Source organism: Lepidochelys kempii, chromosome 3, assembly GCF_965140285.1.
Source record: "Lepidochelys kempii isolate rLepKem1 chromosome 3, rLepKem1.hap1, whole genome shotgun sequence".
Taxonomy (NCBI): Eukaryota; Metazoa; Chordata; order Testudines; family Cheloniidae; genus Lepidochelys; species Lepidochelys kempii.
The window spans coordinates 50,450,677-50,474,287 of record NC_136382.1 but is presented as its reverse complement, the minus strand read 5'-3'; the positions used below and the strand labels follow the sequence as shown (position 1 = coordinate 50,474,287).

Here is a 23,611-nt window from a genome sequence, read left to right as displayed (position 1 = left end):
GTGGGTGAGTCAGGTGCAAGCTCCTGCTCCATTCAATATATTTATTGTTATTTATGCAAAGTGGAAGAGCTTGAACAGGAGAATCACAGAATCATAGAATATCAGGGTTGGAAGGGACCCCAGAAGGTCATCTAGTCCAACCCCCTGCTCGAAGCAGGACCAATTCCCAGTTAAATCATCCCAGCCAGGGCTTTGTCAAGCCTGACCTTAAAAACCTCTAAGGAAGGAGATTCTACCACCTCCCTAGGCAACGCATTCCAGTGTTTCACCACCCTCTTAGTGAAAAAGTTTTTCCTAATATCCAATCTAAACCTCCCCCACTGCAACTTGAGACCATTACTCCTTGTTCTGTCCTCTTCTACCACTGAGAATAGTCTAGAACCATCCTCTCTGAAACCACCTCTCAGGTCGTTGAAAGCAGCTATCAAATCCCCCCTCATTCTTCTCTTCTGCAGGCTAAACAATCCCAGTGCCCTCAGCCTCTCCTCATAAGTCATGTGTTCCAGTCCCCTAATCATTTTTGTTGCCCTTCGCTGGACTCTTTCCAATTTATCCACATCCTTCTTGTAGTGTGGGGCCCAAAACTGGACACAGTACTCCAGATGAGGCCTCACCAATGTCGAATAGAGGGGAACGATCACGTCCCTCGATCTGCTCGCTATGCCCCTACTTATACATCCCAAAATGCCATTGGCCTTCTTGGCAACAAGGGCACACTGCTGACTCATATCCAGCTTCTCGTCCACTGTCACCCCTAGGTCCTTTTCTGCAGAACTGCTGTCTAGCCATTCGGTCCCTAGTCTGTAGAGATTTGAGAGAGACCCACCCTAGAACAGTGGTTCTCAAAGCCGGTCCGCCGCTTGTTGAGGGAAAGCCCCTGGCAGGCCGGGCCAGTTTATTTACCTGCCGCGTCCACAGGTTCGGCCAATTGCGGCTCCCACTGGCCGCTGTTCATCGCTCCAGGCCAATGGGGGTTGCGGGAAGGGCGGCCAGCACATCTCTCGGCCCGCACCACTTCCCGCAGCTCCCATTGGCCTGGAGCGGTGAACCGTGGCCACTGGGAGCTGCGATCGGCCGAACCTGCGGACGCAGCAGGTAAACAAACCGGCCCGGCCCACCAGGGGCTTTCCCTGAACAAGCGATGGACTGACTTTGAGAACCACTGCCCTAGAACACCTGATAGTCTGGTGTTCAGTGCACTAATCTGGTATAGGAGAGACCTGGGTACAAGTCTCTGCTCAAAATCAAGCAGAGCGGGGATTCAGATCTGGGTCTCCCACATTCTGAATGAGTGCCCTAGTCACTGGGCTTGGTCATTCCAGGACATACCAGCCAGCCTCTAAAATTTCCAGTCTGCTTGTCCACAGCCATCCTTTGTGCAGGGTACATGTGCTCAGAGCATGCCTACTGGATCAGGCAAGAAGTCAGCAAATGTTTAGTTTGAGACTCCAGCTGAGGCTTAGGAATGAGCTATGGCTCCAAATAGCTCATCAGCTGTGAGGTGGTATAAAGACTTAGCCAGTTTTATGGATGCCCATTGGCAGAAACTTAAGTGCCTATAGAAATTTAGGGCAACTACTGGGTTAGAAACAGCTGGTAGTTTTGTGAATGTCAGTGGTGCCTAAATATTGGATAAAGACTCCTAAAAAGGCAGTTAGCACCTAAGTCCCTTTGTGACTCTAGCATAAAAGCTAGATTTAAAGTTGCCTGTGCAACCTTCATTACAGTCTGTAATTATGTGATCACACACATTTTCTACAGGATCTCACTCTCATTCAGTGCACAGGATGAAGAGTGCTCACCCACTCTGAACTCTAGGGTACAGATATGGGGACCCACATGAAAGATCCCCTAAGCTTATTTCTACCAGTTTAGGTTAAAATTTCCCCAAGGCACAAAGTTTTTGCCCTTGGATTAAGTAAAACACTGCCACCACCAAGTGCTTTAACAAAGAACCAGGGAAAAGGACTACTTGGAGTTCCTATTTCCCCAAAATATCCCCCCAAACCCTTACATCCCCTTTCCTGGGGAGGATTGAGACTAAACAAAATGAGCACAAACCCCTTGGATTTGTAAGACCCAAAAAATTCAATCAGATTCTTAAAAATGAGAACTTTATTATAAGAACAACAACAACAACAAAAAAGATAAGAGAACAACTCTGTAAGATCAAAATGGAAGATAATCTTACAGGCAGTGAGATTCAAAACATAGAGAATCCCTCTAGGCAAAACCTTAAGTTACAAAAAGACACAAAAACAGAAATACACATTTCCTCCAGCACAGCAAATTTACAAGGCAAAAACCAAAGAAAACCTAATGCATTTTCTATCTAGATTACTTTCTAACTTTACAGGAGTTGGAGAGCTTGCATCCTTGATTTGTTCCCAGCAAAGGTATCACACAGACCAACAGACAAAAGCCTGTTTCCCCCATCTCCAGATTTGAAAGTATCTTGTCCCCTCATTGGCCATTTTGGATCAGGTGCCAGCGAGGTTCCTTAGCTTCTGAACCCCTTTACAGGTTAAAGGATTTTACCTCTGGCCAGGACGGATTTTATAGTACTGTATAAAGAAAGGTGGTTACCCTCCCCTTTATATTTATGACACAAGCATAATATGGAATCCTCCTTTTGGCCCAAGTGCCTTCCTCACTTATAAAAGTATGGGAAAGTGCTGGGGAGAGGGGAGGAGTGACCGTGGCCAACAGGTTGTATAGGCAGGAGGAAAGCAGCAGCTCTCATTCATTTGGTTTCTGATTAACAGCAAATTGTCCTTTAACAATTTTACAGCCCAGTTTGTTTGCTTTCTGTGTTTTATTCTCTCATGTGAAATTTGGAATGTTTCCTCTGTAGTGTGCACAAAGCAGGCACTCTGTGTAACTGTGAACCGATCTGAACAGAGTAGAGCAGCCTCTGCAAAATTATTTACATATTCGCTCCGCACTTCTTGAGAAATAACCATACAGTGGTTGTGCAAATTATTATGCTGTGATTGGCTAATAATGGCTGTCAACCAATCATAGTTAAGGGATTTGCACACAATAGTTATCGATAAAGATGTGTAAGAGATTACGCAGATCAGATCTTCTCAGCCAATTAGTGCAAGGATTTTTGCATACATGAAAAAATTAGTTATACATCAGTAACTGTAAGTGTCTCTGTGACCTTATTGGCAGAGACAATTCCATTCTACTATAACCAGAAATAAGAGTTTATAATGGAAATGTCAAAACTGCCTCAACAGTTCTATAGTGCCACTATAATTAAACTGAAAACCTGCTCCCACTGCATGGAAATAGTTCTCTCCTTTACTTGATTTCTATGAAGGAATAAACAAATTCTTTTTTAAAGAAGAAATTGATTTTATAGGGAACTATAAAAAAATTCTCCCATAAAACCTGAAACACGGTATTATCTGAAGAGGTGCTAAGAACAACAAGCTTTGTTTCACGATTTTATAACAACAATGGGATATATGATTATTTTAATATGGACACCATGGTAATCATTCAGTAAATGTCTAGACTACTCTTTAGGTCAGCAAAAAGCAGTTAAAAAGCTGCTGTAGCAGTCCACTGTACAGTATAGCCTACTTAACTTTATTTTTAAAGAATTAATCATATAGCTGTAAATATAGGTTAATTATACCACTGAATGTGTTTTCATATGGTTATGTCTCAATGTGTTACAGTAACAAAAAATCAAAATATTTTATGACTCTACAAATCCAAAATCTTTTACATGACCTTGGATATTTAAAGCTAGTTTCATCTAATGGTACACTAAATCTTTTTAGTTCTTCTGAGATGGCAGCACAAGTAATCATTGTCTGTTGACATTGCTGAGCAGGGTTTGAAGATGTAGGCTTATTAGACCCTACTAATACCAATTGCATCAAGGAAGAAACAGACATTTTGATAGCTAACAAACTATGCTTCCGAGTGAAAAATACTTTGTAAAAAGGAGTAGAGCAGTCCGGAGTGTGTTTCTGGGAGTAAGGCTATAAATAGAATAACATTTGATTGTAGGGGGAGAAGGTGAGAGCAATGGCTGAAGTAACTGACAGCCTAATGTAAATAATATTTCCATAGATGAGGCTATGAACCTTAGTGAAGTGCTTCACTGATGAGTGAAGCTAAATACAGTTTAAAATTGTGATTCTTTAACACAAAACAGAAATGACAGAAGTGCCCTGTTAATTTTTGCTTACTTTTCAAATAGGGTGACCGATATCCCATTTTAAAAGGGATAGTCCTGTTTTTTAGGACTTTTTCTTATATAGGCACCTATTACCCCTTGCCCCATGTCCCATTTTTTCACAGTTGCTATCTGGTCACCCTATTTTCAAATAACAATACAGCATGCAAGATCCCACTCATGAAATATTTGTATTGTTTGAAGGCTGCTGAAAATACAACGTTTATTTAATTACACAAATTGTTTTTCCCCGCTTAAGGCCAAAATTCTGCATCAGGATACATCATCACAGACCCCACTGAGAACTCAATACTAACGTAGGTGTGTGTACTAGCAGACTGGAGCCTAAACAAAAAGAACAAATACATTTTGTAAAATTATTTAAGTTGATTATTAAATAGTAGAAGACAGGCAGTTTATTGGATTGACCATCAAAAATGCACATAGTTAAAAACTCAGGCGATATTAGCAAGTGTTGTAAGATACTCATTATTTCAATGAAAATTTCCCAGAGGAACCAAAGTGCTGGATTCTTTGATAGAATAAATATGCAGAATCTAGTGAATATTTTATTTACTTTGAGGTCTTTTTACGAGCTCATTTTGATTTGGTTTGCCTCCTTTCCTACCTGAGTTGCAATACCAATATTCACATCTAATAAGTATGAATAACCAGACATCAAATTTTAAAAATAGAGAGATACTTCAACTAACCATGAAAGAACATTTGTGTCTGCTGTTTATTAGGGAAAAAATCTGGTGGATTGTAAACTACCCTTTTTATTATTTATTTTTATTATTTATTATTTTATTATATATGCCTTATTATTGTGAGCTTCCTTCAATGAACCAACAAGCTAGCAATTAGGCAGCCTTAATTAAGAGCAAAGTGTGAACACTGGGATTGGATTAATTACGAAAAAATATAATCTACCATCTCAGCAGAAACAAAATATATACTTTTTGAAATAGCTGTCTTCAAGATTTGAGTGGACCTTAATTCACTAAATTCACTAAATTACAGAGTTTTGTGGATGAAATACCTTATTTTTGAACTAAGCGTTGCCTCACAAGACTATGATATCAACTAATATTTACATAACGAGTGCCTCAAGAAAAGGTGGAGGCATAGCCAAAGCAGATGCTTGAGCTATTCTTAGCTAATGTAATGACCCCTAGGGTGAACTGGTACAAGTTACACAATTTAGACCCAGCTGTAAGGCAGTTCTGAATTTTGCTGAGGGCAAGGCATGTACCAACAAGGGGCAGAATATGGAGGCACAAGGTTGCCTCAGAGACACCTTTACCCTCCCACTTTGTGTCTGCACCAAACTCAGAAACAGAATCTCCTGCCTCTTCTATGATTGTGATAGCTTGTCCTTAGTCTTACAAATAGAGGATCATGCACCAATGCCATGACTCTGAATTGGTCATGAAGTCTGCAGAATGGCTTAAGGGCCTAATAATCCAGCCTTGTGTTGTGTAGTACTTTACTCCCTGAATTGTCCTTTAGTGGACATATCAGGAACATCACATACCAGTGGTGGTGGCAGTTGTTTTTTTTTCCTGGATGTCCCTTTAATAAATCTGTTATAGAAAGCTCTAGTATATGTGTCTTGAGCATTCTTAAATAAATGCTTGGTAAGATGCTGAACACCTCTCACAAGTTACTGACTACCTTCAACTTTCATTAGGAGCTGGCAACAATTACTGAGCTGAGGGTGCTAGGAAATTTGAAAGTTCAGGATCTAGCAGATTGCCTGGAACAGTAATGGCATCTAAAGCCATCAAACACATTCTTATAGTTATCTGGTATCCCTTCCATTTTTATATCACCAGTTTAAAGCACATGTAGCTCTTTAGCTGATTTTAAAATGTAATAAAACACACTGGAACTTCATTACTGAATGAAACAACTCTTAGCATTAAGAGAAAACGATTGTTACAATAAAGGAAGAAATATAATAAAGAGGGAGTTTGAAGTACTTTAAATTCTTCTCTGATCCCCTTTCCATGGTTCTCAAAATGAATCAATACCATGGAACAAACAAAGAAAAGTGATCATTCAGACTTTTTGTAATATATTATGTGTATAGGTGGTGGTGGAGTATAGAATTTTAAATGATCTAACCTACAGATGACTCAATCTCCTGGAGGAGATGGTTTAGCAAATCTCTCTAATTTTGGGTGGGTTGGGGGAGGGGTTCACAAAACTTGTTCAGGCTCACAATTTTCCCCTGTAACTGAATCCTTTTATTTTATTTTTTTTAAACTAGAAACAGTGGGACAGATTTTCAGCTGTGCCAACTCTGCTGGCCACAGGTGGGGGATGAGAAGGTTCAAATCATTCAGTTGCAGTTCCCTGTTCCTGGACTTTTTTTCTGCATCAGCCCTGGCCACGGTGAGCTTCGGAAAATCCCAAAGGCTAATCTAAAATACCTGGTAACAGCCTCACAGAGCCCATGTGACACCTAAGGATTTCCAGATTATAATGTGCTTCAACTATGCCCAGTTTCCCCTCCTCCTCACACCCACATGCTAAGTTCCCTGTTAGCGCCTTTTAAGCTGTGCAGATGCTCAGGGAACCCACCCGGCCAGGACTTGCCGTGGATGGTTGCAGGGCACTCCACCCCCAACCCAGGGCTGGACCTGCCATGGACGGGAGAGAGGCACCCCTGTCCTGGCCCTCTCCCCGGCCCAGCCCTGCCGTGGCTTGGGGGAGGGGCATGTATCCTGTGGCCTCAGCTCCGGAGCTGCCTCAGTGGGGAGAGGCACTTCTCTCCCCCAGCCCAGATGCTGCTGTGGGGAGACACAGTTGTGGGGCGTCCTCTCTCCCCACCTTAGCACTGGGGCAGCCTGCATCCCAAACCCCTCATTCCCGGTCCCACCCCAGAGCCCCCACCCCGGCTGGAGCCCTGACCCCCAAATCCAAACCTCTGCCCCAGCCCGGAGCCCCCTCCCACACTCTGAACTCCTCAGCCCCACCCCCACCACATGAATTTTGTTATGTGCACCAATATGGAGGTGATATGTCACACGTCACCTCCATATTGGTGCACATAACAACATTCATTCTGCACGTGTGGGAAAAATTAGAGGGAACACTGCCCACGTGTCTCCTTTTTTGGGAGTTGCAAAGAGGTCACTCAGAAGCAAAATGGGGGCTCCCCCAAAATGACTGTATCCCAACTTGAAATATCCAACAGCTTTGTAACCCCTTTATGCCACGAGAGCAATACTGTGCAAAGGGATTGAAATGCAGCTCAGTATGAGGTCCAGCAAGTTTTTTTCTAAATAAAAGGAAGCCTGTCTTTGTATCTTAGGGATAGAACTTCCTTTCACTTAGACTCTAGGCTTTTTGAGTCAAGGGATGCAATATTTTTATGTATTTAAAGAGATATGTATACCTATGCTCCTATAGAAATAATAAATAATAGCTCAGCTCATTTCTGTTAGAGATATTGGGTTTTTAGTCCGTTTTCAAAAATTACCAGTTTCTCCAAAAAATTAAATTAATGTACACGTTTGTGAGAGGGATGTTACAAATGTTCTTCAAAAGTTTATTTTTTTATTATTTTATTTATTTATTTTATATATTTTTGATTGTCTTGTGTCAAATCTTGTAGGAACCATCATTATTTAACAATCAAAAGCATTAATTTATGATCTGAGATGCAGAGAATAAACTACAACTTTTTATTTTAGGACCATTCACTTTAAGACATGTCAAATAGGAGAATTCATATAGTAGGTATAAATAAGTCAGAACAATGTTCACCTGAAATGTAAGTCATCCATCAGATATGAACCAGCAGGTGTGTGGGTTACACATGCAAAGACTGACTAGCTTTTACCAGTATTAAAATAAATAAGACTTATCATCTAGTCTCAATTTATCTAAATAACAAAGCCCATTATTCACTACAAAAAAATTACTGTTACTCACACCTTCTTGTCAACTGTTTGAAATGGGCCATCCTGATTATCACTACAAAAGTTTTTTTTTCTTCCTGCTGATAATAGCCCACCTGAATCGATTGGTCTTGTTAAGAGTTGGTATGGCAACCCCCATTTTTTTCATGTTCTATCTATCTACTGTATTTTCCACTGCATGCATCTGATGAAGTGGGCTTTAGCCCACGAAAGCTTATGCTCAAATAAATTTGTTAGTCTCTAAGGTGCCACGAGTACTCCTCGTTCTTTCTGCTGATACAGAGTAATACAGCTACCTCTCAAACCTCCCCCAAAATTGTTTCACCAAAGGGTTTGTAAAGTTATTTTCAAGAACTCATAGTTATGTGGGCATACAGCATTGTCATTCTCAAGTAACAACATTTTAATTTTCCCTTAACTTATTTTTTTAATGTCTTAAACAGCAAGACTTAAAACAAAGGTTCATCCCAACAGCTATTTACCTCCAAGTTATGAATAGTTTTACTACTTTACATGGATACAAGGCATTTTATTTCCATGTTGTACCTTTCATAATAGTGATAACTATGCTAAGAAAACACTGTATGAAATGTGTGCTTTCAATTCAGTTCAATAGCCATTTTGTATTCAGGTCATCTCTGACTTCTATTTTGCTGATGTTAGAGTTGTTCTTGAGAGCAGCTAGAAAAAGACAAAATGCAGGTAGAAAAATTGAACGGAAAATTTATATAGTGTTAGATACAGATACTGGGCTAAATGGTGGGATTAAGAAACTGCACACAAGGGAACGTGATTTACTCACAATTAAACCTGAGGTAGGCACCATACCTCTGGAACCACTAGAGAGAATGGTGCTGCTACCTTTTTAATCCACTCCTCACCTGTCCTAACTCCTACCCTCACCACAATCTCCAAGAGGACAAGCAATAATATAGATGCTAACCTTCCTTGTGCCAGCCTTTGTATATGGGCACAATCGACAGTGCACAATGGACAGTTCTACCCTTTCATCTCCTTGAGCAGTTGTGCAGAGCTACTAACAATCTAACCCTCTGACAGCCATATTAACATAAAACACTTATCTTCACTTTTAAGACCCTTCATGACCTATCCCATCCTACTTATCATTCATTCAGTACAGAAAGGTTGATTCCCACCTCTGATAGTCCCAGGATGTCAGCCTCCATCACCCAGTAGTTACATTTTCAAACAAAGACCTTTGGGCTGTCTCTCATGCTGCCTCTCATGCTTGGGAGTAACTCCCCATAAACTAACTCATTGTCTTCTTTCAAATCCCTCCTTAAAACTCTCCTTTCCCATGATGCTTACAAAACATTTGACAAAGGTTAGGCTGCTAGTGTGTTGAGACCATTGTCTCTCATATTACCAATATGATCTGATTGTTTCCTTGTACTCTCCAGTCTGTGTGTCTGTATCCGCCTGTTATCTCTTGTCTCTTGTCTTAAACTTAGATTGTAAGCTATTTGGGGCAGGGACCAAGGGCAGTTGCAGACTAAGAGCTCAATGCTGTTAAAAATATTGTGTTCCTGCAACATACATTATCTTAAGTTGGACTTGAGGGCACTCAGCACCTTGAAGGAGGATCATGCTAGCAGTTTTTTCCCCCCATAATGCCACTTGTTTAGCAGCTGACAAGCCTGCACTGTAATTTATTAACTGACTTCTTTCCCTGTGAGATTCCTTTGTCTTCGTCTGAGATACCAGGAGAAACTCTTTTCTTCCCCCATTTTATACCTACTACTACCGAGGCTGTCCTTTGAACTCTCTATTCATTTATCTGTGAAAATCAAGATGAAAATATCCTTCAGAAGCTGTTAATGCTTCTCCTTAATTGGCTGAGTGATCACTGAGCATGCTGGCTTTTTAGCACTACCAATTGTTTTTGGATTAGGGATTGGGAATGGGAATTTAACCCTAGTCTCCAGTACAGCAGTAAAGAGCACAATTAATAAGCAACAGGGATGTACTACTTCTTAATAGATTACCTGATTTCCTAACCATTAGCTGTTTGTTTGGGTGCTGGCATTGCTTGCTATTTAGTTAGTTGTGGGTTTTCTTTCCTCTACCATTATTAATATATGTGGAGTGGAAGTTTTTTTTTTCAAATACAGTGAACCACCTACCTTTATTAGAAAGGAAAGGCAAACATTTATAGTAATTTGATTTGTCATGAAAGTTATGTTTCTATAATAGATTAAATTTAATAAGGTATTTAATACAATATGCTCTATTTGAAATAGATAAGACATATTCTGATAAATTTAAGATATCATAGTTGTAAATACACACACTGCTCCATTAAGATTCCTTACTAAAATAAAATTTCCTTCTTAAAAACTACACTAACATTGTAAGAAAGCCTCACAATATATATGCTTTCATTGTTCTGTCTCCATCCCTGTGATGATGTTAATTTAAAATACTAAAATGAACAGTGCAGTTAAAACTGCAATTGCTAATAGCAGAAATGCCTATTTTTCAATAAAATATGTGATATTGCAGATTTTTTTAGACTAAGATGATATGGTGAAGGTATAATAACAATTACAAATCCGGGCTAATATTATGGTTGGAAAAGTAGTGCCTGCTATAGTTAGGTTGCAAAACTTTGCAGAACATTCACAGTTAGGTCTGAAATTTTCCACGCTTTGTTTATGTCAAAAGATAATGTTTTCTCTCTGACATGCTACAGCTATGTTAGAACTCAATATGCAAAATAATGAACACTCCCTGAGAGGTGCTAGAAGTGGCTTTAGCTTTAGTGTTGAGTAGGAGCTAAGGGGTGTAAGTACATCTCAGAAGGCTCAGCCCATTTCAGAATCAAGCCTTTAGATTCATCATTGTATATAAGTCATTTATATACCGGTAATTCCTTCTGCTGTGGGGTATCTTGCAGTTGTCTATGCTGGATTCCATTTGCCATTGTATTGCTCATTTGTGTTAGGTCTGTAGCTCGTCAAAATTGACCTTCATCTAGATTAACTAAATAATTGTGTGGAAACTGCATATTTTTGCATTCTTACTGTTTACTTCATCTTCCCAGTTAAGCATTATATTGTGTTTCTAAGGCTGAGCCCGCATTAGCAGAAGGTCCTCATAGCTATGGGAGTCCCCAGAGGCATCCTGACCTACTCGGCCAAAATACCTCTGTGGTCCCTTAGAATTCAAGGCCACAGTGAAAGAGGTGCCATCTTTTGGAAGGATGCAGCATGCACTACCATTGCACATTTCTTCCCTCCCTTCTTAATAAGGGAGTGCAAAGATTTTATGTGTAAGAATGCAAAGACTAACAGAAGGGAGAATGTTCCTTGTCTAGCTATGGAACACCTTGGTATTGACTTTTCTGCACACTGAATTGTCGCTATTCATCTCTTCCTAGCTCTTGACCTCTTTTCAGTCAATGATGGGAATTTTACCTCACATTCTGTGGTTACCAAGTTTCCTTAATAGCCTCTTGAGAGAGAATTTACCAAGCACATTGAAAAAGATTAAGTTAATTATCCCGTTTCCTTGAATCTTTCATTTAATCCAACAGATTTTAAAAAGGCATGTTTTTCCTTCACAAAATCATGTTCGTTTGTTCCTATCATATATCATCTAGTTACTGTATAATGCTATTCAACAATTTTCTCAAACTATAAAGAGTTAACATTTACTGGTCCATGTAATTTCTGGGATTTACCTTAGCTTGTGTGTGTGTTTTTTAAACAGATATAACACTGGCTATTTTGCATTCTTCTAGTGTAGTAACTGTTTTTTAAAAACAAATTATATATCTTTGTTAGCATTCATTCATCAGTTCAGAAGGAATGAACTTGGATGAAATACCCCCTGGGTTTAGTGATGTATTGCAATTTAATTTCTCGGGTTGCTCCTAGCTCTGGCACCTGCTGTTTGTATTTGTTTTGATATCATGTAGGAGGCATTGATCTGGGAGGAAGGACCGGTGGGGCAGGGAGAGGAAGTCTAAATTATTTCCTTCTCCATCCAAATTATTTCAAATATCTTTATTTAAAATGATTTCCCACCCATTTTACAGTTTTATGAAAGTGCTTGAAGATTGGCAAAAATCCTCTTTCTCTCTTTTATAAAGTGCATAGCATGATTAACTGATCCTGTGTAGGAATTATGGGAGAAAAGAAAAAAGGAAAATCTCTTCTTTACCTATCAAATATATTTTAAAATTATGTTTTGCCTATTAATGCAGATTCCTCATAGAGCTTTCAGACGATCACAATTAATCTCATCAAAATGAAACCTAATTAAAATCACAGACCATAAACACATCTTGTTCTTGGGTTTCGAAAGCAACCAAAGAGTGGGTGGATATCTGGTCTGTAAAAACTAAGGAGTTCAACAAGTGAGCATCTTTATAGGCTTCAGCAGCTGACTTCTAGAACGAAGATAATTTCAGGAATCCAACAGAGATCAAGGTGACCCCTTAGGAATAGAGCTGATCAGAAATTTTTGAAAGTTGCCATATATTACTAAAATTTGCCAACATTTTTTCCATTTTCCGACTACCTCCGTTAAGGAACCAAAAGTCACAAGACCTATGTATGGGTAGCATACAGATTTCTACAGGCTCTGTGTGGCACAGAAGAGGAGGATATTAATTTGCTGCTGGCTTACACTAGCAAAAAAATTAATATCCTTTGTGTCAGCTCAGATATTGTGTATAGTTCATTGTGAGGGTGAAGGCAGTGCTGCACCCACTTGCTTCAAGGTGGGGAGTTGAGTTACACATTTTGAAACTCTTTGCAGGTGTAAAAGACCTATTAGGTTTTCTGGCTTACCCCCTGCCATTGCAAGATGTTTCCCACAATGCATTTTACTAGTATTTTGTCCAGTCTAATATTGAATGGTCCCAATTATGGGTCTTCCCAATTTAATAGACCTCACTCTTAAGAAATTTTAGCTACTCTTGTACTTTGCAGCTTCCTAGTAATATAGCTATAGAGGTTGATTTGACTTCTGTTTGCATATATTTAAGCAAAAATTGGTAATTTTACCCACCAAAAACATTCTGGAGTTATGAAATGGTCTGTATTCCCCATGCTATCCTTATGCAATGTGCTATTTTAATATTTTTATTAATTAAATTATATTTTTTCTATTTTGGTTCTTTATCTTTGCTTACTTTCTGCCTTACTTTATTTGTACCTCCTCTTCCCCTTTGCTCTATTTATTTGATTGTTTTGTTTGTTTCTCAAAACATCATTTTGTTCATTTTAGTTCAAGTGCTAGGCACATCTGCTTGGCTACCATCTGTTTGTAGTTCAATGGAAAACTGTATCAGGACGCCAGGGAGTTCTTGGAGTTCGGGGATCCTGGAAAGGTGAGAGCTCTTCAGGGATGTCCTTGCATCTTGCTGTAGCTTTGCTACTTCTTTCAAGCCTTTACAGTTGGAAGCTGCAATTAAAAGCTTTGCCTGTCTCTCCTAAGCCTGATATAATTTGTGGACAAAAGGAGAGCATTGATTTTGACAATCAGCATTTGGAGAGGGGAACAGTCCACTGTAATTAACATTACATTTGATTTTAGAAATGGTTACCATTCCCTATACTAGAATATTGCTTAAATTATTGTCCTTTATTTGCTTCTTCCTTCCTTCCCCTCCCCCCAATTCATTTTATGTTTCCTTTAAAAGAAAACTGTCCCTATTGAGCTCAGCCCAGAAACCTGGAAGAATCAAAGATAATAATCCTTTCTCACCATTAAAATGATTAATTATAGGGTGAAATGTGTTTTAAATCCTGGTATTTTAAAAATGTGAGGTAAATTCAGATCTCACCTATACTGTTGTGACTCTTGAATAATTGCACTGAAATTGACAGAGTTACTTTGAATTTATGCTAGCATAACTAAGAGTTTTATTTGGCTCCATATGTATTTGTAAAATTAAAATTAGCTATTCAGCGCCAGGTGATTTGGCAGATACACAGGGTATCTGCAGAGTTTGCGGCTGGTCCCTGAACCATTTTACATGTATCAAACCCCATTCCTTGGCAGAACAATTATAGAGAAATCTCTGCCAAAAAACTTCATGGAGATTTCTGCCTCAATCCTACATCCTATTCCAGACTACCTGGTGTGCTAGGATAGTGTGGCAGAGTGCAGCTCATACTCCACTTGAGTAATTTATAATTTGAAAACTTTACACTAGCATAATACAAAGCTCCTTCTCATGCCAAGACCAGGTGACACAGGATCAGAGAACTGGCTGTGGCTCCCTAATGCACATCCCTCCTCAACCGCCTCATCTTCAGGCTCTGTTCAGCTGCAGCTGAGTATCCAACCTCTATAACCTATTCTGAAAAGGTTCAGTTTCTTGACTTATTGATGAGCTGTAGCTCCCTTTGTTCATCTTTAGACAAGCATGTAAAAAGGGGATACCTGCCAATTATCTCTTCAGTTCTGTTCCCAGAGACCCACATGACACTGCTTGGATCTGGATTAGGGTTACCAGGAAGACTTCAAATTCTTTGGGAGCTCTCCTTGGTTTACTGGGTCTCCACCATTGGCCTGTATTTTGCATGCCATATGTTGGTTAAATCTGGTATAGAAATCGGTGCAGGATGCTCCCATTAATGTAGATAAGGATTTTCAGTTCTGAAAAACAAAGCCACAAATGTTACTTATTTACAGAAACTCGGAGACACCTACAGTCCTGGTAAGTGAAAAAAATGTCATCTGTGATTGGAACTTGGATCTTCTACCTAACAGGTGGTCCAGGAGCGATTTTTTTCGTATATAATGAGATTAGATTTTCAGTTATAAGTAAAAGGAAACTAAGCTGATTAGCTGAGCATGCTCATTTTAAAAACAAGTGGGTGCTCAGAGTAATTGGCTCATTGTGTTAAAATTGCTAATGATACAGCATAAGATGAAAAAGCTGATAAAGTGGACCCTGCTTTTAAGAGAAAATAACTCAACATATTTTCCTTAGTGAAATTCTATAAGGCTTTCCTTTTCTGGTTTATAATTTCCAGCACCACAGAGAAATTTGAGTTGTAGGGAACCATTTTATGTACAGTGGACAGATATTTATGGTTAATAATAAACTGTCGCTGCTGCTTAGACCCTGATTTACAGTATTTGTTTTCAGATATGCTGTACTAAATTTTGCTAGGAGACACCGGCACATTGATTACCTTTAGTTTGCAGGTCAACTGGGGCTGTGTTCTGCTTATAGAGAAATAAGACATTACAGTAAAGGTTTCTGAGATGGAGATAATTTTAAAATAAAAGAGACTTATTTATCTATGTGCAAATCTAGCAGCAATGACACACAAGCATGTTCACATTTAGTAGCAAATGAAAAAAATATTGATTGTCTCTGAAGTATGTCATTTGGCATTTTGCATCAAAGCACTTAAAAACCTTTTTCATGAACAGAAGTAGAAATGCAGAGTACATTAAATGCATTTTTCTTCTTTAATGGCACATATTCTTCCAGAACATTAGGGTATACAGTGGGCTAAGATTATACAAAGTAAGAGTAATTATGTCATTTAACACATTTCTTGTCATTTTTCTGGCATACCTGTTGTAAATCCCCTGCTATAAACAATTTTAAACCAGTTATTATCTTTTGGTTGAAACTGTTCATTTTCCTCTCTCCTGTTATATTATATAAGAACAAATTAGTCTGCTTTTGTATTGGTAATAATCAGTTATTCATCACAGTGTAGCAACCTTCCAGAAAAATTATCACTAAGGAATTTTCCAGCTAGCTGAAGCTGAAGGCTTATGATTATGTCTCAGAAGCTTATAATGATAAGGTAAATAACAAGATGTATATTAAATAGATAAAAATGAAAAAAACTTACATCCACTTCCCCAACCCCTCCACCCAGTTATGTTGAATGGGTTTTGTGCTGAATACACATAATGCTTCTTAATGGGAAAGTAATAATGAAACATGGGAAATAGTATTACTAGCTTTAAAAAAAGCCATTTTGGTAATGAATCATTTATTTCAATTCAATTATGTATTGTATACGCTGGGCAGGAATGTAAGGAACTTGGAGGCTGCTGAGTTTACCTGCATTACTATTCTTGGAAATCATATTTAGAAAGAAAAAGAAAAATAGTAACTTTTTAGATAATTTTTGTCAGATACTCATAAAATATTTTTACCTTTGGATTTCTAATGAGCAAACCAAGAAGAAACAGGAATGACCCAATTTTGAACTCAGATACTCTTGTTTGTACCACCAAAATAGAATAATGTAGTTTGTAAGTTGAATAGTGCCTGAATGCAGAGCGATAGGTCTGGAAGAGCATTACACCCCAAAAATGTGTTAGAACAACTACCTCGGCATGTCTTTGCATAATGATCTGCAAAATGAGTCATGGCTTGACCAAAAGTGGGATAGTATTAGCTCTCCAACCAATTCATTTCTCCTACTAGCTAAACGAAGCATGTGAGGGAAATGTTTGTTCATTGTATTCTATATGCATGGTGAAATAAGCAATGTCCATTAACTTCCTCCACTGCCTATACACAGTAAATGTGATTACATCCATCTTTCAGATATGGTAATCTGGATTTAAATGAAAAATATCTCATGCAATTACTGTCAGAGATTGGAAAAGGTGCACATATGGAAAGTCTAATCTTTTATAGAGTCATCCCCCAAAACCAAACAATATCAGGTCCTCACATTTGAATCTCTGAATATAATCTAAGCACATTCCTGAAATATTTTTTCATTTTATCTGTTTCAGACCACTATGTCTGAGAGAAAGCACCAGAATGGAAATTGTTTATGCCTAACATGAAAAGGATGCAGCATTTTATGTCATAACTCAAAGTGAAGTGTGACATGTTGTCTGTTTGACTATGACACGTAATTACTGGCTGTAACATGAGTTACATCTCATTGATAATCATGCTACACACCACTGGATGTTGTAAAATTAAATGCTTTTTCAGACATTCTTGATTTCAGTAAGCATGGTGACCAGAGGGTTGGGTTTTAGGTGAGTAGAGGGAAGTACTTTGTCAAACCAGCTCTGTTTGAACTGCCAATCTAAATAAAACTATTGCAAATATGTTCATCAGACTATAACATCTCAATATCATGAAGCTGTATCACACTATGAGAATTTTATATCACAACATGATGAAGTTTGTGACACATCATCATGATGTCACAATGCCAAACAAAAAGACGCTGCACTGTCCTTAGAACATAAGCTACCAGGCTGCTTCCCACTTGGGCAAAAATTGATAATGAATGGGACACGGTAATACCATGGCACAAAACATATAGGAATGACAGAGTAGCCTGTGTTGCTGGGAGAGTGGCACTATATGTGAAAGAAAGTTAAATATAGTAAAAATCTTAAATGAACCAAACTGTACCATGGAATCCCTATAGATAGAAATTCCAGGCCAGAATATTAAGAGTATAGCAGTAGGAATATACTACCGACTGCCTGACCAGGGTGGTGACAGTGATTGTGAAATGCTCAGGGAGATTAAAGAGGATACAAAAAGAGAAAACCCAATAATAATGGGGGATTTCAACTATCCCCATGTTGACTGGGTACATGTCACCTCAGCATGGGATGCAGAGATAAAATTTCTAGACACCATTAATGACTGCTCCCTGGAGCAGCTAGTCCTGGAATCCACAAGGGCAAAGAACTTGATTTATTCCTAAGTGTGCACAGGATCTGGTTCAAGCGGTGACTATAGCTGAACCACTCAGTTATGTCAACCATCATATAATTAAATTTAACATCCTTGTAAGGGCAAAATTACTAAAGAAAACCACCACAGTAGCATTTAATGTCAAAAAGGAAAACTACACAAAAATGAGGAATTAAGATAAAGGGAAATTAAAAGGAACAGTCAGGAAATGCCTGCAAACTGCATGGATTTTTAAAAAAGAAACATAATAGAGGCTCAAACTAAATGTACACAGCAAATTAAAAAAAAAAGTAAGAGGACTGAAAAATCCCACCATTGTGAAACAGCAGAATAAAAGAGGCAGTAGGAGACAAAAAGACATTTTTAAAAATGAGAAGTCAAACCCTACGGAGCAAACTAGAAAGAGCATAAACTCTGGCAAGTCAAGAGTAAAAGTGTAATTAGGCAGGGCAAAACAGAATTTGAAGACCAATTACTTAAAGACACAAAAACTAATAGCAAAAAATATTTTAAGTCCATCACAAGGTGAAAGCCTACCCAACAATTAGTGAGGCCAGTGGATGATCAAGGTGCTAAAAAAAATCCGAGGAAGACAAGGCTGTTGTAGAGAAGCTAAATTAATTCTTTGCATTGGTCTTTACTGCGGAGGATGTGAGGGAGATTCCCACATCTGAGTCATTCTTTTTATGTGACAACTCTGGGGAACTGCTCCAGATTGAGATGTTGATAGAGGAGGTTTTGGAACAAATTGATAAAATAAATAGTAATAGGTCACCAGAACCAGATACTATTCATCTAAGAGCTCTGAAGGAACTCAAATATGAAATTGCAGAATGACTAACTGTGGTATTTAACCTATCGTTTAAATCAGCCTCTCCACCAGATGACTAGAGGATAGATAACGTGGCACCATTTTTTAAAAAAGGCTCCAGAAGCAATCCTGGCAATTATAGGCTGGTAAGCCTAACTTCAGTACTAGCCAAGTTAAGATCAGACTTATCAAACACATAGACGAACACATTACATTGGAGAAGAGTCAACATGGCTTTTGTAAAGGGAAATCATGGCTCACCAATCTATTACAACTTCTTTGAGGGTGTCAACAAAATATGACACTTGGGTTTTCAGAAAGCTTTTCACAAGGTCCCTCACTAAAGTCTCTGAAGCAAATTAAGCAGTCATCAGATAAGAATGAAGGTCCTCTCATGGATCAGTAAGTGGCTAAAAAATAGGAAACAAAGGGTGGGAATAAATGGTTAATTTTAACAGTGGGGAGAGGTAAATAGCAGGATCCCCCAAGGATCAGTACTGAGACAGCACTATTTAACATATTCTTAAGAGGTCTGGTACAGAGGGTAAACAGTGAGGTGGCAAAGTGTCCAGTCAATTCAAAGTTACTCAAGATAGTTAAGAACAAATGCTGACTGCCAAGAGTTATGAAGGGATCTCACAAACTGGGTAACTGGACATCAAAATAGCTGATGAAATTCAGTGTTGATAAACGCAAAGTAATGCACATTAGAAAACATAATCCCAACTGCACATACAAAATGATGGGGTCTAAATCAGCTGTTACTACTCAAGAAAGAGATCTTGGAATCATTGTGGATAATTCTCTGAAAACATTTGCTCAATCTGCAGTGGCAGTCAAAAAAGCGAAGAGAATGATAGGAACCATTAGGAAAGGGATAGATAATGAGGCAGTAAATATCATAATGCCAGTATATGAATCTGTGGTACCCCCACACCTTGAATACAGCATGCAGTTCTGTTTGTCCCTGTCAAGGTTCCTTCCCCACTCTGAACTTTGCCTTGTCCTTGCACCCTATGCTGTCACCAACAAGCATGTTAAACAAAGAACAGGGAAAGAGCCCACTTGAGACGTCTTCCCCCTAAAATATCCCCCCAAGCCCTACACCCCCTTTCTTGGGAAGGCTTGATAAAAATCCTCACCAATTTGCATAGGTGAACAGAGACGCAAACCCTTGGATCTTAAGAACAATGAAAAAGCAATCAGGATCTTAAAAGAAGAATTTTAATGAAAGAAAAAGTAAAAGAATCACCTCAGTAAAATCAGGATGGTAAATACCTTACAGGGTAATCAGATTTAAAAACATAGAGAATCCCTCTAGGCAAAACCTTAAGTTACAAAAAGACACAAAAACAGGAATATACATTCCATTCAGCACAAACTATTTTACCAGCCATTTAACAAAAGGAAATATAACGCATTTCTAGCTAGATTACTTATTAACTTAACAGAAGTTCTGAAGAGCATTCCTGACCTGGTCCCGGCAAAAGCATCACACAGACAGAAAGACCCTTTGCCCCCCACCCCACCCCACCAGCTTTGAAAGTATCTTGTCTCCTCATTGGTCATTTTGGTCAGGTGCCAGCGAGGTTATCTTAGCTTCTTAACCCTTTACAGGTGAAAGGGTTTTGCCTCCGGCCAGGAGGGATTTTACAGTTCTGTATATAGAAAGGTGGTTATCCTTCCCTTTATATTTATGACAGTCCCATTTCCAAAAATATATATTAGAAAAAGTAAAAAGAAGGGCAACAAAAACCATATGGGATATGGAACAGCTTCCATATGAAGATAATTAAAAAGACAGGGACTGTTCAGCTTGGAAAAGAGAGGACTAAGGGTAGGTGGGATATGATTGAAGTCTATAAAATCATGAATGGTGTGGGGAAAGTGAATAAGGAAGTGTTTTTTACCTCTTCACATAGCAGAAGAACCAGAGGTCACCCAATGAAATTAACGGTCAGTTAGTGTAAAACAAAACAAGCAAGTACCTCTTTACACAACAAAGTCAATCTGCGGAACTCATTGCCAGTGGATGTTTTTCTGTTCATTCTCTCTGAAACATCTGCCACTGGCCACTGTAGAAAAACAGGATACTGGGCTAGGTGGACCATTAGTTTGACCCAGTATGACCATTCTTACATTTTTATGTAGCTGGTACTCTTCTCTCCACTCCAGTGACGGGCTCCTTGGGTAATTCTGTGGTGACATTGCTTGCTCATCAGCTTGGCATCCTAGAGCAGAGGACTCTTCATTATTTGGCACTATTTTTGCCAATAGGAAGATCTTCTGCTATTTTATTTTCATTCATGGAATACAGGCTTTACTGAGCTGGAGTCATAATATGATGGTATTTACACTGCAATGTTACAATGTTTTCAGATTATATTAATGTTCTAGATTCGTTAGACTTTGCAGATAAATAGCAAGCCTGTATCTCTTGGAATTTGCTTATCTCTAATTTACAGATGATCTGCATAAAAGTTATATAATATTTAAAGTTACATATTAATATGTATGATATATTTGGTTTATTTTGTCTTGAGAATCTATGATGGGATAATATCAAAGATAACCTATAAACATCAAAACAACTTGGAGGTTACATAATGTTACATTATAAGAGACAGATGATTGCCCTGTCTGGGAATAAAGACAAAAAACTGATTCATCATATCACAGGGTAGAGAAAGACCCTCTGTGTCCATTAACTGAGGAGACATCTTGTTGAGCAGGGGTGTTTCATAAAAGATTAGCTCCTGAGAAGCCAGCCAGCTCTGCAAAAGACTGAACTTTGAGTGGGGGGAATCTACTTTATTAGATAGAAAAGGTAACTATTAATAAGTGTAGTTCCTAGTTCTCATTTTATGAGCTTGTTTTGTATTATAAACAGCTGTTTCTCTTGTTTCTAGGGGAATCTTGATTCTTTCTTGTAACAAACCTTCTTTTGTTTCATTATAAGTGCTCACAAGTCCTGTGTGTTATAGAAGAGTGGTGATTTAAGGTAAAACTGGTATACTGTGGTGCATTGCTCCTTTGGGAGCAGAGGATCTGGGATTCCTGTGAGTAGCCATGGTCTTCACATCACAGGTGAATGCTTCAAGTGGACTTGGGGGCTGGAGCACACCTATTATTAACCTGCAAAGCAAAGAAAGGGCTGGCATAGCCCAGAGCTGAGTGCTTGATTGGCTGAAAGGCTGGTGTTGTTAGGGAGCTTATGTCCAGCCACCATGAGCTAGACTCCCTCTTGCTAGATGTAGGGGGTAACAAGGTAACTCACAGCCATGACTATCCCGAGATCTGTCACAGTGAGTAAGGACTAATATAGGAGTTTGCATAACCTGGCACATGGTTCACTTGAGTCAGTGGAATTTATCTGTCTTAGATTTGCCAAAGGGATACAATCAGACTAAAAAGCAGGTTATGCTTCCTTTAATCTGAACACTTTTCTAAACTTGAAATAGGCATAAATGTAAGAATAGGAATGGGCAGGATTCAAACTCCGCATCTACAACCATTTAACAAGTCGCAGTGGAAACTATACTTGCATATACCAGTTCCCTGACATAAGCACAAATATTGGCAAAATATGGGATGTCATTATGTTTTATAAGAAAAGACATGAAGGATTAAAAGATTAAAGATTGTTATCTGAGGCAAATATCTGTGAATCCAGATGCTTAAAATGAAGATTAAAGAGATTGATGTTGTGTGACATTTAAGTAAAATAATCCACTTTAACAGGGCAGTTTTTCATCTGACTCTAATGATGAAAACACATGATGGTTCTGATGGTGATTTTTTGGAAGGAGATTAATTAGAAGAATATAGAAATACATTTCACATGGAATAGTTATTGTGGGGAATTTTGAATGGGGAAGCCACAGCTATGACAGTGCAAATCAGTGTTATTTACTGAATGCTATTTTGTTGCAGGTTATAGCATTGTATATTCTCACCTCAATGCAAGGTCATTTATTATATACCCATATATTTTTAAAGTGCTAACATTGCTAAATACATATACGTGTCAAAAATACCTTGTTTTTCATCTTGGAGATAAGTAACAGAATATTCTGTCTTGTTTTGGTCACTCTGCTGCAATTTAATCTACCTGGTTAAAAAGTAAGACATGTTTTATTGAAAGTAAACTATCGGAAACATTCTGGTGAGCTTGCAAAGCATATTGGCTGCTTCATAGTGAATTCTCACTTTGCGCCCAATTTCGTTAAAAAGAGATACATTTTGCCAATCGCTTTGAACATTTTTTTTAAAAGGAAGTTTCTTTTAACATGTGTTCCAATGCCCACAAAATCTGTAGACTGACAAATGCAAGGCTTGAGAGCCATAGGCTTGAGAGCCTGAGCTCCAGCCAGAGCCATAGCATGCACACTGCTGTTTTTAGCATGCTAGCTTTAGCCTCGCTAGCACACGTCTAAATGTACACTTACACAACTGGGGTATAGATTTAGAAGGTAGAGCACATTGCAATGTATTCAGGAGAAATAGTTTACTGTAAATGCTCAGAATGTTTATGTGTGTGCTTGTTTATATCAATGGATTCATTGTAGAATATTACCTTCATAGGTTATTTCCCCCCCTGCAATGTATGAGGAAAACTGGAGAGGAACATTTTGAGCTACAAGCTATTAATCATTATCCTGATTATGGAGCCACTCAAGGCTGGGCCACACTTAAAAGTTTTCCCCGCATAGCCATTTTGGTTAGGAGTGTGAAAAAATCTTTCTTGTTTTCTGGGAGAGTCTTTCCTTCCACGCTGAGTGACTGGCCTCTCCCAATTTAATTAGTTGTATCCTAAGGACAAAACCAGTCATCCCTGGATGGAACATGTGTCATCCCTCACAGCATCCCTACAGTGAGAGACTATACCTCGTGATTGGTCTCTTGTTTAGGGAAACAATTCTAAATTATAATTTTTTTAGAGATGCTGAACATGTGCAATTTCTGTTGAAACCAGCTCTAAAAAA

The 23,611-nt window shown here is 38.6% G+C and overlaps 1 protein-coding gene and 1 long non-coding RNA gene across 6 annotated transcripts in view; one reads left to right on the top strand and one right to left on the bottom strand.

Moving 5' to 3' along the window:
- KHDRBS2 (KH RNA binding domain containing, signal transduction associated 2) overlaps window positions 1–23,611 on the top strand; it is a 572,215-nt gene that overhangs the window by 192,278 nt on the left and 356,326 nt on the right. The window contains exon 1 of one of the 5 annotated variants that reach the window (XM_073336335.1): window positions 14,608–14,824. The exons of the other annotated variants lie outside the window; for them this stretch is intronic. Within the exon in view, the coding sequence (XP_073192436.1) occupies window positions 14,783–14,824 (42 nt within the window). The 5' untranslated portion in view covers window positions 14,608–14,782. Of the gene's footprint in view, window positions 1–14,607; window positions 14,825–23,611 lie in introns of those variants that run through there. 5 annotated transcript variants of the gene reach the window in all.
- Window positions 7,837–23,611, bottom strand: part of LOC140908680 (uncharacterized) — a 32,848-nt gene continuing 17,073 nt past the window's right edge. The window contains exons 2-3 of the long non-coding RNA XR_012157951.1: window positions 14,548–14,763; window positions 7,837–8,811 (exon numbers count right to left, since the gene is read on the bottom strand). This is a non-coding gene — a long non-coding RNA (uncharacterized LOC140908680). The remainder of the gene's footprint in view (window positions 8,812–14,547; window positions 14,764–23,611) is intronic.